General features: G+C 37.7%; 1 protein-coding gene across 2 annotated transcripts in view; it reads left to right on the forward strand.

Moving 5' to 3' along the window:
- Positions 1–17,963, forward strand: part of arhgap45b (Rho GTPase activating protein 45b) — a 31,564-nt gene that overhangs the window by 4,656 nt on the left and 8,945 nt on the right. For both annotated transcript variants that reach the window (XM_030132285.1, XM_030132286.1), the window contains exons 3-13: positions 565–747; positions 9,740–9,880; positions 10,504–10,588; positions 12,907–12,979; positions 13,198–13,273; positions 14,638–14,769; positions 15,961–16,022; positions 16,143–16,253; positions 17,062–17,142; positions 17,241–17,408; positions 17,552–17,689. In XM_030132285.1, coding sequence (XP_029988145.1) covers positions 565–747; positions 9,740–9,880; positions 10,504–10,588; positions 12,907–12,979; positions 13,198–13,273; positions 14,638–14,769; positions 15,961–16,022; positions 16,143–16,253; positions 17,062–17,142; positions 17,241–17,408; positions 17,552–17,689 — 1,250 coding nt within the window. The remainder of the gene's footprint in view (positions 1–564; positions 748–9,739; positions 9,881–10,503; positions 10,589–12,906; positions 12,980–13,197; positions 13,274–14,637; positions 14,770–15,960; positions 16,023–16,142; positions 16,254–17,061; positions 17,143–17,240; positions 17,409–17,551; positions 17,690–17,963) is intronic.

Consider the following 17,963-nt stretch of genomic DNA (forward strand, 5'->3'; position numbering starts at 1 on the left):
GTTGTTCTGCTATTCTACAGTCGTGGAAAAAATTATTAGACCATCAAAAGTCATCAAAAACAATGGTTATGCAATCAAGTACTAACTCCTGTGTTTATCATGTGACTAAAACAGACAGAAAAGAAAACATGGAATGCCTAAAAGCACTGTTTTTGGCAGTACAGTGCCATAGCTATTGATGGAAGAACTGAAGTGATTTTGGTTATCAAGAAAACATGGAAAATGGCGAGATATCAGCTCTGAAATTAAACTATTACGAGCTATTTTTGTTGTTAAGACTATATTTATCCAAACAAATGTACCTTTAGTTGTACCAGGCATTAAAATGAACAAGAAATTGAAGAAAACAAGGGGTGGTCTAATAATTTTTTCTGCAACTGTAGTACCACGGACACTTCATGAGACCATTTGTTCTAGTAAATGTCATCACTGTAATTAGATTGTCCACGCCTAAGATGATGAGCAAGTTCACAACCCAATGATAATCAATTTAGAGCACAAAATAGTCACATTTAGCAATTATTTGGTTGTCAGTGACCATCAGAAGTCTCTTTGTCTTGTCAGGATTTCCTCTCCAGTCCTGGGTGTTCACCAAAGGCCAGGGGAAAGGGGCCCTGACCCCGACCACTCCGTCCGAGAGTCCAGAGAGCACGGCCATCGAGGTGGAGGACATACCGGCCCTGCTGAGGGACGTGGCGCGTTTCGCCGAGGCTGTGGAGAAACTGAAGGACGTGGTGATGGCTGAAGGTGAGAGGAGCTGCAACAAATGGGACGGCATCTATCTCTGCAAGTTTTTTCTTTAATGTCACACTTCTAAGAATTGATTATATCCCCAAAATTGGGTTTTGAGGATATAATGGTTTTACCCTGCCACCGGATATCCTTCATGTGAACGCAGTAACTAGGACAGATTTGGTTGGATTTCTTCTCCCTTGATAACCAGCATAGTGGACCCCCAGTGGAAGAACTCTATTAATTTCAGCTTCTCTTTGAGTATTATAAGTCATCCAAATGGGGACGCTTTAGTTAAAAATCAGTTTTTTGAATGTAAATCAAGCAATAATAGGCCAATTGAGATAAAATTGGTTCATATTGATCGTCTTAATGTCCATTTTCTCTCCATCATCCAGAGTTCATATGGTGTCATTTTCATTCACTAGATGCAGTTTTGTCGGGAAGAACTGGTTCTCTGACCGTTATTCTACCACTATCAGGTCGATGAAGCTCAAATTTAGTTTATATCGATTGTCTAACAATTATTGTGGATGGATTTATATATAGCAGATGATTGGGGGGATTTCGGGGATGTACCCTTGCTGTTGGCCACCCGACAGCAAAAGCCTCGTTGTATATGTTTTTTCAGTTTGCAAATGCTTTGATCATTGTAAAACTGTAATGATGTGAGTGTATCACTGCCATCTTTGCCCGGTCTCCCTTGAAAAAGAGATCCCCCAATGAGATCAATGGGACCAACCTGGTTAAGTAAAGGTAGAAAAAACAAAATCACCCCAAAAATGTGTAGATCTCACTTAGTTTCTGTTAGAAGTGTTAGGTCTCCCATGTGTCTTACGAAGTGGGAGCGTTTCTGTCTAATTGCCAAGGTTATTATCGTAATTAACGAAATGACAAAAGCTAGAATTGAAAAAACATGTTCGTTAACTGAAATAAATAAAAACTATAATTAAAAGAAAAAAAACGATAACTAACTGAAACTGTATTGTGTGCTTACAAAACTAACACGTATAAAATTATGGATAAAATTCCCTTCGTTTTCGTCTATGTCAACGTTTGATTGATATGAAAGCGATTCATTTCGCTTTAGCAATTTTAGCTAGCAGCACCATATGACATTTCACGGTCCGTCACTTCTCGTCGCTTGTTGTTTAGAGTCAGTTTCTCGTCCCCACTCTACCTGGAAACATGGAGACTAAAGCTGGGACAAAGCAGTAGAGTCCTTTATGGGATTTATTTGAATACGACAGAGAAGAAGATAAAAGATTTGACAAAACTAAAATTAATACGAAATCTAAACTAAAACTAAGCATTTAGAAAAAATGAAAACTAATAAAAACTAGCAAACCTGCTCTAAAAACAAATCAAAACTAACTGAATTAGAGAAAAAAAAGTCAAAACGAAATAAAACTAAACTATAATGAAAAATCCAAAACTATTATAATCCTGCTAATTGCATGGGTTAATTAGGGTTCGACCCTCTCATCATGGATGATCACAGAACTGATAACATGCATGATGCTTGTTTTGACTCCAGGGACAAAACATCAGCTCTTGCTACTTGTGATCATCAGACAGTGATATGCATTCACAAACAAAATGCCGTCTTTGTTTGGCGTCCGTTTAAACCTCTGCGTCCTCCTACATGATGGGGCACACGTCGGCCTGCGTAGAGAACAATACTGTTTAACCTCCCTCTTCCCCTTTGTGTCGCACGCTCCTGTTCATTTTGACACGGACTCACATGAAGGGGACACGAGGAATCCACGGCCTGTTGCATCAGGCGCCCTCGCCGACACATGTTCAGTGCAGGGGGAGGGTGAAAGGAAGGAGGGCGGAGCTATACCCTACGAAAGAAAGTGTCTCTAAGCTTCCTCTCTCCAATCGAAGGGCTTTGTTTCCGTTGCGCCCACATAGTCGACCGCACTCTTGTCTCCTGCAGGAAGCCGGCTTCTTGTTTACTGCACCCTCTTACACTCTTCCTCTTCTCTGTGATGCAGGTTTGAAATGGCAGCACCTATAGTTGGTTGACTGAGCACACACTGGCACCCGTTAAAGGAAATGTCTGACCTAAAAGACACCATTGGTTTTATGTCAAAGTTTAATTTAGTGGTTCACATTCAACTGAATTGCCTTTGTTTATATATCTTTTTGTCTGCTGTTATCTGCTTCGGGTCTGTCACGCTGTCCACCCAGTGTGCACTCTAAACAGGAAGTCATGATGGATAGCCTCTGACAGAGCGGCCTCGTCCACACTTCCTCCTCTGATAGGCCGCCTGCATCAACGTGATGCAACGTCTCCTCCTTCTAATCACCAGCACAATCAGAGTTTTAATCTGTCTCCTGCACAATACACTGCACAGCTTCTCTTAACACACAAAGACCCAAACAGCAACTAGCGACCAAAAGCATCTACTGATCTAAACTGTTTAATAACTTCAGATCCATTAATCCTATCAATGCATATGAATAATTGGTGTAAAATGGAGTTTAGCAACTTTTCATGGTCATCAGATATAAAACATTTGAACGTTCAGAGGCTCCATAGTGAACGTGGAAACACAGTCCATCTTCTACAACAGTGGTTCTCAAACTTTTTACAATGGAGTACTCCCTGAATTATACTTTTTTAGCCACGTACCCCCCCCCAACTCTCACTTCAGTATTTTTAATCGAAAAAAATTAGGCAAAATTTGTTCCTGTGCCAAAAGTGTCTGTTTATATTTTCACAACTTTGTAAACGAACAACATATATTTAACTGTAATATATATATATATATATATATATATATATATATATATATATATAAACACATTTTTTAAACTAAATTTTGTGTGCAAAATATAAACTGAAAAGTGCCCTCTGTCCTTGATAAGAAAAATAAATAAATTGGTTATTAATTAATAAATGAACCTTTCATCAACAAAAAATAATTACTTAGCTACTCAAAGGTCCGATCAAGCGGTAACACATGAACACATTTGGTGTTCAATAGTCTCTGTGATGTAAGCAGAGTAACTTATATGCATGCATTATACATATTTGAGTAGGTATTTGTAAGCACTTTAACATTATGTATAACAAAATTTGGAGAGATAAAATTTTTAGGTGAAAAATGTCAAATTACTGCTCGGTAACACGTGGACTTAAAACGGACATCAGTTTTTTAAGCTTAACGCAAACATTCAAAACACACAGTTCTCGACAGAAGTTGATATCAAGTAGAACAAAACCCTTTAGATATTATGTTCAACTATGCTGAAAATAAATTTTGGAGTAAAATATTGAAAAGTCTCTGTTTTATTGACATGAGAATGTGGTAACACGTGGAAAGGTTGCCATAGTAACACGTGGATGACTCTTTACCATTGTATGCATCACCCAAAATGTATCAAAAGATCATTTCTTTCTGAAAGTTTCACTCAAATATCTGAAATACTTATAAGTAACTTAAAAATTAAAAATTGGTATTTTTGTGGTAACACGTGGACAGGGCTTTTAAGCAACTCACAAATGTTCAAACTCATAAATATCAATAATATTCATAAAATAATGAAAATCTAATACTTGAAACTTAACAATTATCTATATAATCAATAGACTGAATAAATTTTAAATTTTTTAGATGTAATTTTTAGTGTCAAATTTGAGCTATGGTGTAAAAAGTACAATCGATAAAATTGGTTGTAACTTTTTTTCTACAAGTGGTATTTTAAAAAGGACAACAGTTCCATAAAATAGAGATCTTTAGCTAAAAAAATGAGTCCACTTAATAAATGATGTGTGCAACTTTACTTTTTCATGTTGATGTTCACTTTCGCTTTATCGGACCCTCAAATAAACTCATTTTGAATATTGTAAAATAGAAATGTTCTTAAAATGTTGTCAAAGCTTAACCAAGATGACTGACAATAAAACTATTATATAGATGTATTTATTGTGTTTTATATTTCAGTATAAATTCTCATTTATTTTGTATTTGGTACATGATGACTTATTTAACGTATTTTTCCAAAACAAATTTCAAGTACCCTGGGGTTACACGTACCCCACTTTGCGAACCCCTGTTCTACAACATTGATTCACCAGTAAAACCCATGAAGTTGGATAAATGACAGTGGTTGTAGATGCTTATTTTTGTGTTCAGTTATTGATATTTTTGCTTAAAAAGTCACTTTTTTCCATTTGTCTCGGTTTTTTTTAACATAATAACCCCAATTTTAATCTGAGCTTCCATGAACATCTACATGATCAGTAAATTAAATATAGGAAAATACATGATTTTCATTGAAAAAACACAAAATACAAATGATAATATTATAATCAATGGTGATAAGTGATTTCAGAAAGGTTAAATTCATTTGGGAACTGCCACAGAAATACCACTGGGTCTTTAAATGTTAATCTATAATCTTAACCAAGCGCTACATTTCTTACCCATCGCACTGTTTTCGTAAAGATTAAGGTCATTGATTTTCACAGGCTACCAAGCAGATGTGACTCAGCTGCAGAATTAACTTTCCAAGTGTGGAAAAAACAAACAAACAAAAAAACAAACAATAGAAGCGACCACATCCTCTGTGGCAGAGTGTTCAGGTCAGGGTGCTCTTCAGATTTGCGCTGGCACAGACACTCTGACACACATTTGGAGGCAGACGGTGGGAGGACGGAGGAGCAGCTGCCCTCTGGCCTCCTCTGTGAACACACTGCTCCTGGACAGAAGAAGGTTTACGGAGGAGTGACACGAGGAGGAAATGAGGATGCAGACTGATGTGTCACTCAGAGCTGACACAGTGAACGTCAGTCTGACCTGTCTGACTCTAGTCCTCAGAGGTCCGTCATCACTGTCCTGTCTGTCTGACTGACTGTCTGTCTGTCTGTCCCCCCATTCCAAAGTTGCAAGTTTACAGACAATGAGCCTGTTTACATGACCATAAAAGTTCGATAACTGTGAGTAATCCGATAATTGCAATAATCGGATCACAGACTCATTTACATGCACTTAACAGAACCTACAGAAGGTGATCGAACTGAAGGAACTGGTCTCTTTAAATACAGAGTCAGCCAAAATAATGTATACACACATCAGGAAAAGAAAAACTTGCATAAATATTTAATTTGTATAAGCACTTCTATACATATAGATACCGCTTTCAAAGTTTGATCAAATTACGACAACACTGTGTACTGTTTTACGATGTTTTCCCAACAGATGGCATTACCCTCATGAATGTAGCATTAACAAGTGACGTCTACAACATGGCAGTGGTACAGTTGTCGATTGAGGAACATAAGATCGTTTTAAAGTGGTACTTCAAATTTGAGAATGTTGTTGTAGTCCAAAGACAGTGGAGATGTGAGTTTGGTTCAGAACCTCCTACACGTCTGACAGTTTCACGGATTCGTGAAGTTTCCCTGTACACATTAATGTCTGGAAGCCAATGGCCACCACTTTGAACACCTCTTGTAATTGTAGAGGCCAAAGGTAACTTGTAACTGGTAACTTAATCTCATGATGTCTGAATAAATTTTGTATTAAAATATTTATGCAAGTTTTTCTTTTCCTCATGTGTGTATACAATATTTTGGCTGACTCTGTATATTCAAAGTCACTCTAAATAAATGGGCAAAGGATCAATCTGGATGTAGATGTTTTTCGAATTGATTGAATCACATTCTGCTTTGAGAGGCTTTTAAGGAACATTGTTATAATTTTAGTACCTTTTAAATTATTGATGGTGTTTTATATGCATGTTCTCACTTTAGTTATTTATGTATGCTTTTAGAACTGACTTTTATTGTGTTTTATGTATAATTTAGTGTGGATGTATGGTTGTGATTTCCATTTTGCGTAACTTCTGCTGTTGCTGTCTTGGCCAGGACACTCTTGAAGCAGAGATTTTTAATATCAGTGAGCTTTTTTTTCCTGGTTGAATAGAAAGTTAAATAAAAATGTAAGAAAAAACTCAGCAAATGCGATAATTGAAAAACCCGATATTGGATTTCTTTTGGAGTACATACGTATATAGTGTTGGTCGACTGAAACTTCCTGTTATTGTCTTTCGCTCATGTTTGACTAGGTAACTTCCATTCTCTACAATTTTAATTTTTCACACGTGCACAGATGTAAAAGAACTAAATAAATCAGATTAACCTGCAGGAAGACATGGGAGTATTGGGGACAAATCCAGGTGTGTTAATCTGATTACGAGAAATCAGATTACTGCTGTTATCTGATAAAACAGATGCGATTACTCTGTTTACATGATCAGTTGATTAATCTGACAACTCTAGAAATCGGATAGTGATCAGAGTATTGACGTGCATGTAAATAGGCTCAATGTCTCATAATGATTTCTTAGACTGCCTAATCACTACCAGGGTCAGTACTCACTCTGAAACTGGATTTGGGGTTTTCTTAGTTTTGTAGAAATTAAAAACACTTGTCAACTGGTGAATTTTAGGGGAAGATTTCTAACATTTAGAGGAACATTTTGTGTTTTTTGTTGTTAATGCTAATACAGGTTTATCGTCTGTAAGTTCACTGAAGTAGGGGTTTAACCGATGGTGGATGTTTAAAGACATCCCCACGACATCCACAAACATAATGACACTGAAATCGTATTATCCATGTCTGAAATGTTTTGTCATCTGTTGAACTGAAGCTCCAACTTAACAGAATAGTATCATACTGATTAAAAAAATAAAGGCAGGAGAGACTTGTTTTTCATCTTCTGAGCTCTAATTTTCCCTCAAAGTCAGTATTTCTGCTCTAGAAGTCCAGTATTGGTTACCACTTCTACCAATTCTGATAGTTTGTAAAATGTCCCACTGGTTGGATGGAACTTTTAGGTTTTAGTTTTCACTATAAAATGTTTAGTGCTTTTTGAACACATCTGCATATGTTCTGCAAAACTGAACACTTAAAGCTCATGTTTTTTGAATGGTTATTTTCAATTTTCAAATAATAGATTCTTGAGCCTCAGGTACACTGCTTCACTTATTTCTAACAGATAATAATTAAATTAACAAAACGCGACTTAACAGGAATGTATACAACATTACTTATAATACAAATAAATATCTGTCTCCATAGCATTGCATGACCCAAAGGGAGTATGAAGAATCAGTTCTTCATCCTGTACAACTCCTGAACAGCTATTTCTCTATAACTTTAAAAAAAAAAAAAAAAACTTTTTCACATAGACATGTAGTACAAAATACATAAATAAATATGCTGCACCTGACATTGTGCACCAGGACAGTGAATAAAAAAATTAGATTTTGCAGAGCTAAAAATAATTACAGTAATTACACCAAGTTCAGCAACTTCAGCCTGCAAAATTATCAGGTAAGTTTTCTTTTTTAAACAAAAAAATTATAAATTAACTGTTTAAAAAAAAAAAAAAAAGGAAGGAAGGAAAAGTACACGTAAACTCAGTTTCAGTAACACAGTGATTGCATCTAAAAAACAAAACGTATAAAACAGCAGAATGACTCAAACACAGATTTTGGGTTCATCCAGTGACGCCAGTAAAAGTCCCCATATTTTTTCATACTGTTTTTGTGATTTCTTTTTACCAAAGTGAATCTGCTCCATTCTAGCAACAGAAACCATTTCATTAAGCCATCTCTTGAGGCGTGGAGGTCTATTTTCTAACTTTTAACACAGCTTTATTTCATTTTATTTTATTTTATTTTGTTTATTTATTTTACCTTTATTTAACCAGGAAGTCCCATTGAGATTAGGAATCTTTTTTACAAGGGAGACCTGGCCAAGGTAGCAGCCATACAATGTCCAAAAAGCATAAATTACATGCATGATACACAATGAACAATAAAACACAAAAATAACTATTCAGCCATAATGGCATCAAGAAAAACAGTGACATTCCTCCTTTACTGCATTCTCCATGATACTTTTAAAATCATTAACAGAAACGAGTGTATGTAGTTTTACAGTTCTTTGAAGATTATTCCACAACCATGGTGCATGGTAGGAAAATGCTGTTTGTCCAAAGTCTGTCAGAACTCTGTGAACAATCAAGAGCAACCACTTATATAACCACTTACATTTATACTTTTATTAAGTTCAATAATTAGGCTGTTCCACAAATTCACTTGACAAATTGAAATACACTTGGACTTCACAGTGATCTGAACATGACGTTTTTTCAGGTTAGAAGTTTCCTCCTCAAGAGAACCAGGGGATAACAAAGTCACGGATAAATATCTATTCAGAATATTGTCGGTGGCAGGTAAAAAAGCCATCACTAGGAAGTGGCTAAAAAAAGGATGCACCAAAAATGGAGGACTAGAAAGAGGTTATAGGTGACATCTATAGGATGGAGAAGTTGACTTTGTCTGTCAGACTTGATTCAGACATGTTCACCAATTATTGGAAAAACTGGGTTGATTTTGTAACACTATTAAGAGCTGATTTTACTTGGAAATAGTAACGTGCATATTGAGCCATGTAAACTCTTGGTTCATGCTACACACTTAAAATGTTCGGTGTTAATCTTATACAGGGGGAAAGGGTTTCTGGAAGGAAAGAATGGAACTTCTTATTTCCCATTAACTGTATTTTAGGTTACTGTGTATGTTTTTTGCTATTTCTGTCATTGCTCCTCTGTATGAGTATGTTGGGTTTTTTTTTTTTTTTTTTTACATATATAGAAATTATATACATGATGTAAAATGCTGATAAGATAAGGCTGCCTGGAAAAAAAAATAATTGCAAAAAAAAGGATTCCTTCTCATTGAAACAATACTACAGACTATGATGCTGGACAACTATAATTCTGTAAAAAAAAAAGTCTTTTGAGGTTGGAGTACAACTGTTAAGAGTAAAGTCTGAGCAAACCACGCTGATTTAAAAGAACAGATGTATCAGTGTTTGGCTCAGAAAAACGGTCAAAGATGATTAAAGCCTTAAATCCTCTCACCGCTCATGTGACCCCTCTTTCGTGTTTTTTTTTTTTTGTTTTGTTTTTTTTATTCCAGGTAAGGAGATTCAGCGGCCCATCGCTCACGAGTGTTTGGGCGAGGTGCTACGGGTTCTGCGTCAGGTGATCAACACGTACCCTCTGCTCAACACGGTGGAGATCCTCACTGCTGCCGGAAAACTGATATCCAAGGTCAAAGGTCAGTCCATTATTTACAGTTTATATTATGATACAGCGACAGTGCACATTAATTACATTACCCACTTTACTTAACCTCCTGAGACCCAGGAAAGTACAAGTTTTGGCTTTTTTGAATTGAATAATTGCCTATATTGGAAACATCATGATGCAACAGTTTTGTCGGATACATTTTATTTTAATGGAATGTCCTTTTTGGGGGACAGTTTTTTGTTTGTTTTTTTTGTTGGTTTTTTTTTGTATAAAACTGTGAAACTGTTGTCCATAAATGTGAACAGATAACTCATAGCTGGGTCTTAAGAGGTTAAAAAGACTTAACTTATAGTTGTTACTGTCACCTGTGTATTCTGTACATATTGACACTGGACTCGCGTGTGTGTGTGTGTGTGTGTGGTTTTTACTTGACTGCTTTTTATACTTATATTGTCTTTACTAAACTGTTGTTATACCTATATTTTTTTTTTTATTCTTGACTGTTTTATACCTGATGTGTGTATTTTTCTTGAACACCTTTCAGAACATAAAACCAAATTTCATTGCACTGTTCAACGGTATTTCTAATTTGGCTAACATTACACTGACCGCAGCTGAGACCGGATTACATGCATGGTTTTGATTTTTCAGGTTTCCACTATGAGGCTTGTAACGAGGCAGATAAAAAGGACTTTGAGAAGGCAATTGAAACCATTGCAGTCGCTTTTAGCAGCAAGTGAGTATCAGCTTTACACTGATATTTTTAACCTACACATCCAATTATGTACCTTTTTTTTTTAAAAGGTTAGCGTTAGTTTCACATCCACTCTGCTGCTCCAGTGGCTCACGTCATATTGTCAGTTTAGTGTTTAGCCACAGTGATGTCCAAACATGCATTACCCACTTTACATACAACAGAAGAGTTTGTGTAAGAGCGAACAAAGCTGTCTGTTATTGGGAATCGGAGAGAGAAGTGCACCGATGGTGACACATTTGCATGAGGCAGAGCTGAAAACAGGAAGTGGTTTTCATCTACAATGTGACACAAAACCAAAACTTGAAAATGATGTTCACTACACAGCTGCTAAATGAACAGATTGCTAAATAATACAATTACTGACAAACCAAAAACTTAAAATACTCATTGAACCACTGAACCAGAGCAAGTAGTAAAATGTAGCAGCTTTGAGTTCTTTTTACTCAAATCTTTCATACTTTTGGAAAATAATTCTAATAATATCTTAGAAGTAAAGGTAAAGCTAGAGTAATAAATTTGTCGGAAGTGCGGTCTGATTGTAGTATAGATATGTAAAATGGTTTGTGACATGTTTTCGGTACCATGTCAGAATTTAGACATCTGTCAGAGGAGGAAGTGAGCTGGCAGAGACAGTTGAAATCTGCCTGATGAGTCTGTTTCCTCATTCTGTCCTCTACTCTTCCTCTGTTTGACTTCTTCTGAACAGAAAAACAAGATGGAGATTCTGCTGTTTTGTTCAGTCAACATTGCACCAAATACAGTTCTGTGTCAAAGTCTGAGGCCACCTTTAGCTTTGATGCTTTTGCAGGGTTGAAATGAACAAACATATTTATTTCTCATTCTCCTTCCTTAATGTTCAACAATGAAAAAACAGGAAATATGTGCATAGCATTAAAAGACACACAAAAAAACTGAACTAACTGTTAAAGGTTAAATACAGTATTTAGTGTGATATCTGACCCCATGACAAGAAGCAGCACAAATGATTAGAAACATCTGAATGAAAGCTGGTATAAACCGTCAGGAAATTAATACAATACATCTCATATTATCTGAACAAAGATGTGTTAAGTGCAGAGGGAGGTCACACTAAATATGATCTGTTTGTTTTATAGAAGCGGTTTTTACCCTGAAAGCTTTGTTACCTCCGCCAAGGAACGGCGGAGGTAATGTTTTCATCGGGGTTTGTCTGTCTGTCTGTCTGTCTGTTAGCAAGATAACTCAAAAAGTTATGAATGAATTTGGATGAAATTGTCAGGAAATGTGGATCCTGGCACAAGGAACAAATTATTACATTGTGGTGGTGATCGGGGGGGGGGGCAGGGGGCTGATCTGCCTTGGCGGAGGTCTGCGCTCTCGGAGTGCTTTTCTAGTTTTTACTGCTGTACATCCTTCCATATCTTCCTGAGACACAGGAAAGTAAAAGTTTTAGGGTTTTTTTCAGAAATCCATGCCTTGATTGGAAGCAGTATGATGCAACAGTTTTTTTCAGACATTTATTATATGGAATGTATTTGGCAGCGGACAGTGTTTTGTTTGGTTTTTTTTATAAATAAAGCTGTGAACCTCTTGTCACCTACAGAGGACAAAAATGCATTGCTGGGTCTTGGGAGGATATATCCAGAATGTATCTTAATATATAGACTATAAAATATGTATGTGTGGTCATTAAAACTTTACTAAACCAACAAACCTAATGTTGGCCTAAGACTTTTACACAGTACTGTACGTTAACTAAACCGTAACAAGTGATTTCACCAGGGTTCTTGATAAGAATTAATACAAGTAAAGGTCAGATAATGTTTTATTAATTTTATATATTTAACCTTTATTTAACCAGGTAAGTTAGTTGAGAACTGATTCTCATTTCCAATAATGACCTGGCCGAGAGGCAGTGCAAAAACAGAATGAACAACAGAACAGATTACATGTACAACAAATCACACAATATCATATAACAAATAGAAAGGTTAAAACAGGTGCAGAGGTCCTGAAATGTAACTCTCACTGATGTTTTAAACGACGAGAGCGGTACAAATGAAGTGAGTTTTTGGGATTGTTGTAAAGAATTCCAGACATTAGTGGCAGAAAACTGGAATGAGGATCGACCAATATGAAACTGACATGAAAATAAGATCCAGATTTTCTTGTAGCTGTTTATGTTTCATGCAGGAGCCTTTTCTGTCTTAATCATTTTCCACAAACGGACACAAAAAGCCTTCCTGATCATCTCCACTCATGCTTAAATGTTATGTACTTGTACTTCTGCTGAAGTTGCTGGTGTTGTTTGTTCTCAGCGTGTCTGAACTGCTGATGGGGGAGGTGGACAGCAGCACACTGCTCTCCCTGCTGCCCACTGAGAAGAGCAGGGTGAGTACATGTCTATCAACATGCTCTCAGCTTTATCATCAGTCTGCAAATGTGTAAAAACAAAGCATTGCTGTCATCCATCTTGAGTGACAAACACTACGTACAGTCATATCCACTCCCATCTTTCCAGTTGGTAATGACAAAAAAAAAAACTCCCTCAGGTGATGATGAACTTTGTGTCTTTGTCTAGTACTGACTCATGTTTGTGTTGTGTGTAGTCGATGGAGAACTTGTACACTGCAGCGGGTCAGGGAGGAGACAGCGGCCAGTTCAGGAGCGACCTGCAGGACATGGGTATGAAGGCACTACACACTAGACAATAGTAATGCAGCTGTCACATCTGTCTCACACTCTGAGCAATAGTTTGACCTTTTTTTTTAGAAGACGACCAGCTGATGTGTTGGATGTCATATCTACTACTGCTCAACAATAAATCTTAGTTTCATTGGCATCATGATATAAAAATATGCAAAGAACACAAACTGCCCAAAATGCAATGAAGAATTGATTTTGCTGTGTAAAATGTACCAAACAGTTGAGGCAAAAATTCAGAAGAATGAGTATTTTAAAGGAAGCAGGAAATGAACCAAGGTTTCATTTTCACTATATAGACAAAACTTACTGAGACGAATTGAATTCAGGTGTTTCTTTGGTTTGACTGCAAAATGGTAATGACAGATGTCATAATTTTTTATTGGAATAAATAATAAAATGAAAGTTCTTAGTTCATATTTAGGGAGTATTCTGTTTTCATCTTTAACACTCTCAAAATGCTTCAGAGTTAGTTTTTAACCCATCTGTAGTCTAAATATGTGTTATGTTCTGGCCATAAATAATCATTTAACTAGAAAAGCACTTGGAGAGCACAGACCTCCGCCAAGGCAGATCAACCCCCCCGGCCCCCCGCCCCCCCCAAATCACCACCAAAATTTAATCAGTGGTTCCTTGTGCCAGTATCAACATTTCCTGAAAATTTCATCCAAATCCATCCGTAACTTTTTGAGTTCTCTTGTTAACACACAAACAGACAAACCCCGATGAGAACATTACCTCCGCCAAGGAACGGCGGAGATAATAAGTAACATCTGGTCTCTTCAACACTCACTCAGGAAGAAAAATCAACCTTTAAACTTTAATGTCAAATCAATATTTCTTTTGTCATGATAATTATTGACATGATAATCATGTCATAGTAATGGTTCAGATCAATGGGAGGTAGAAGTCCTAAAAGCTGTAGGTGAGATGTGTCCCAGTATTTTTGTCCATATAGTATAGCTATAATGTCAAACTTCCATTAATATTACAGTTAACAGGCAGCATGTTCATTTGTTTAGTATTCAGTCAGTGGGGGTCGGGGTCCCTGTTAGCAGTGTACCTATTATGAAAGTAGGAGCTGGACAGCTAATCTGCACCGTATTTATTCATCACAAGTCACATCATCGTACTGAACCTTATTATCACACATCATATTTTCCTATGACTCATCCCAGGAAATAACAAAGCCTGACATTGTCATGTCTCTGTGTCTGTATTGGGAAACAGTATGTTGGAGTCAACCTCTCACCTCCTACAAACTCTGTATTTATAAGTCATTTTCATAGCAACTAATTGTGTTGGTGCCTGTGTTTTGATCTGTGTATGTGTGTGCTCATGCGTAGGCAGAGCTGAGGAAGTGGATGTGATCCTCCAGCACAGTGAAGGGGGGGTGGACTCTGCCCTGCTCTACGCTAAAACCATCTCCAAGTACATGAAGGACCTGATCAGCTACGTGGAGAAGCGAACCTCATTAGGTGAGTGAGGATCACAGTCAGCACATCATTGTCATAGTATGACTTGGTGTTTCTATACTATTATATACGGGCGGGGTTAACGCTAGGATTTAGTAATACTAGGAAGTCTGTCCGGCCATCGGAGATATTTGTCCAAAGACGATTCACCTGATTCTTTTAAAATTTGACACACATTTTCTTCACCACTAGGAGAGGTGCAGTGCCCATGCCAACTTTAATGGCTAAATTAAAATTCTGGGTTTTTTTTTAATGGATTTTTGCAACTTTGTCCAACCAATTTCTCAAAGACTTTCCACCCACATCAGCAGACCAACTGTGATCAGATTGACAGTTAAGACTTGGGCAGAATTACATTTGTGTCGGTTTGACTGAACAACCCAAAAAGGACAGTAATTAGTTTACATTTATCTTTATATAGATTAATCCGTAGCCACTTTTACACAGCACTTCTGTTATGGGAATATTTCACCTTTATTCCGGAACGACATCTGTGTTAACAAAATGGTGGATCATTTGGTCCCACCTCTGTCACGGTTCTGTAATGCCTCTGGAGGTAGAAACAGAGCCATGATAAAGGTAGAATCATGATTCCAGAACACTATGTAAAAGGAACACCTCTCATTCCGCAACCAAGGTGTAAACTTTTGATGATGTATTGCGTGTGTGACCCCCGTGCTGGGGGATTTAAAAATGAGCGCGGGAGGTTTACAGTAAATAAACATATCAACTGTGGAGACGCCGAGATCCGTGAGCTGTTGTCACTGGGCTGAGGACTCTGTCCATGCTCACATTTGTGGAACAGTGAAAGACGGGTCGACTCTGGAGAGGTTAGCAACACCGCTATGCTCGGGGTATTTCCAACGCAAAAGTTATACGTCACACTATATGCTACACTGCGTCACCACCCCTTTGATTCCGGAAAGCAAGTCCACTGTGTAAAAGTCCAGACTGTTCCCTCCGTTACTCCTTTGGCTTGGCTGTGGAAATCAGTCAATGGTGGAAAAAAGGTGGGATCACCATCTCACCTTTTTTCTGGGTTCTCTGTGTAAAAGTGGCTCCTCTTGAGGCAGCGTATCAGTGAGCAGCGGGGGTGGGGGTATTAAGCTTCACTTACTTTTTCACTTGTTATATATTTATCAGTTTAAAACTAAATCAGCATTGTCTCATTGTCCTCGTGTCTTGTTTCACCAGAGATGGAGTTCTCCAAAGGTCTCCAGAGATTATACCAGTCCTGCAAACACAACATAACACATGTAAAACTCATATCATATATCTCATCTTTTTCTTCCATCAGTGATATTTACTATTAAATAATAGCAAAGTAGTAGCGTAACCTTTGACCCCTCGGTGTGTCTTGTCTGTGCTCCCTCCAGCCCCACATGCCTCTGTTCTCCATCTACTCTCTTGCTTTGGAGCAGGACCAGGAGCAGAGTGTGGGTCTGCAGCAGGCCAACACCACCCTGCACACCCAGACCTTCATCCAGGTAACCTTTACTGAAACCCACTGGAACTGCGCATTCACCTAAACAACAGGTCACTCCTTAAAACAGGAGTGTCAAACTCATTTTCTCTCTTCAGCCCAGTTTGATCTCAAGTGGGCCGGACCAGTAAAATAACAGCGTAACCTATAAATAATGACAAATCCAAATTTTCCTCTTTGTTTTAATGCAAAAAATGACATTAAATTATGAAAATATTTATATTTACAAACTATCTAAACAAAAACGATGTGATAAGCCTGAAAAAACTGAAATTTCTGAAGGAAAAATAAGTGAATTTTAATAATATTGTGGCACAAAACATTTAGTAACAAACAAAATATTGTTAAAATTGCATTGAATTTTCTTTAGACATTTCAGGTTGTCCATATTTGTTCATGTTATTCACAATTTATTGTTAAACGATAGTTTGTTAATGTATATATTTTTAGATTTAATTTTACTTTTTTGCACTGAAACAAAGAAAAATTTGGATTTGTTAGTATTTATAGGCGTAATGTGATATTTTTTTCACATTAAACTGAGAAGAAAATGTGGCGGTATTACTTGTAGGTTATTATGCTTTGGGCTTTGGCGGGCCAGGTTTGGCCTGCAGGCCACATGTTTGACACCCCTGCCTTAAAACAGCGTTATTTTAATTCCTGACTCACTGTGTTTGAAGGAGCATAAACTGCACAGTAAACACATTTGATCTCATCATACTGTCCATACACAGACATCGCCATCACACAAGACTGTCCTCAGATCAGTCAGTCTGAATGATGTTAATCTGTGTACGTATGTGTCTGTGCAGCCTCTGTTGCAACGTAAACAGGAGCATGAAAAGAGAAGGAAGGAAATCAAGGAATACTGGATTCGAGCTAAGAGAAAACTGGTATGGTATTATGCAGGGCCCTGTTTTACTGAAGTTAAACTAACAACAATAAAAGAAAGAAGGAAAGTGATCTCCTTTTTGTTTGCGTCTTTGCTCAGATGGAGTGCGAGGTGAACCTGCGGAAGGCTAAACAGGCCTATGTGGTCCGCTGTGAGGAGTACGACAAGGCCAAAACAGCAGCCAGTCGAGCTGAGGAGGAGGGAGGGGGATCCACGGCAAAGTCTGTGGAGAAGAAGAAACGGGTGGAGGAAGAGGCTCGCAACAAGGTTCTGATCAGTACCAACAGTGTCATGTTCTGGTCCTGTCTGTTGTGTCCATGTCCCTGTGTGCTGAAACATTTCACTTATCTGTGTACTAATCTGAGAGACACAGAACACAGGAAGTAGACTGTATGTTGGTGTGTGTGCAGGCGGACGAGGCGGAGGCCACCTATCGGACGTGTATCGCTGATGCCACCGCTCAGCAGCTGGAGCTGGAACACACAAAAGTCACAGTGCTGAGACAGCTGCAGGATGTCATCAAACAGAGCGACCAGACCCTCCGCTCGGTCAGGACTACACCAAAACACCTACAGCCCTCACCACTTCAACACAAAACGACAAATCTATGAGCCTGTTTACATGCACACCAGTACTCCCATCATTATCTGATTTCTGGAGTTGTCTGATTATTCCATAATCATGTAAAAAGGATCATCTGATGTGTTTTATCAGATAACAGCAGTAATCTGATTATGAGAAATCAGATTAACACACCTGGATTTTTTCCCAATATTGCGATGTCTGCCTGCATGTATCCAGGTTAATCTGATTTATTTTGTT

The sequence above is a fragment of the Sphaeramia orbicularis genome, chromosome 4 (genome assembly GCF_902148855.1).
Source record: "Sphaeramia orbicularis chromosome 4, fSphaOr1.1, whole genome shotgun sequence".
Lineage (NCBI taxonomy): Eukaryota > Metazoa > Chordata > Actinopteri > Kurtiformes > Apogonidae > Sphaeramia > Sphaeramia orbicularis.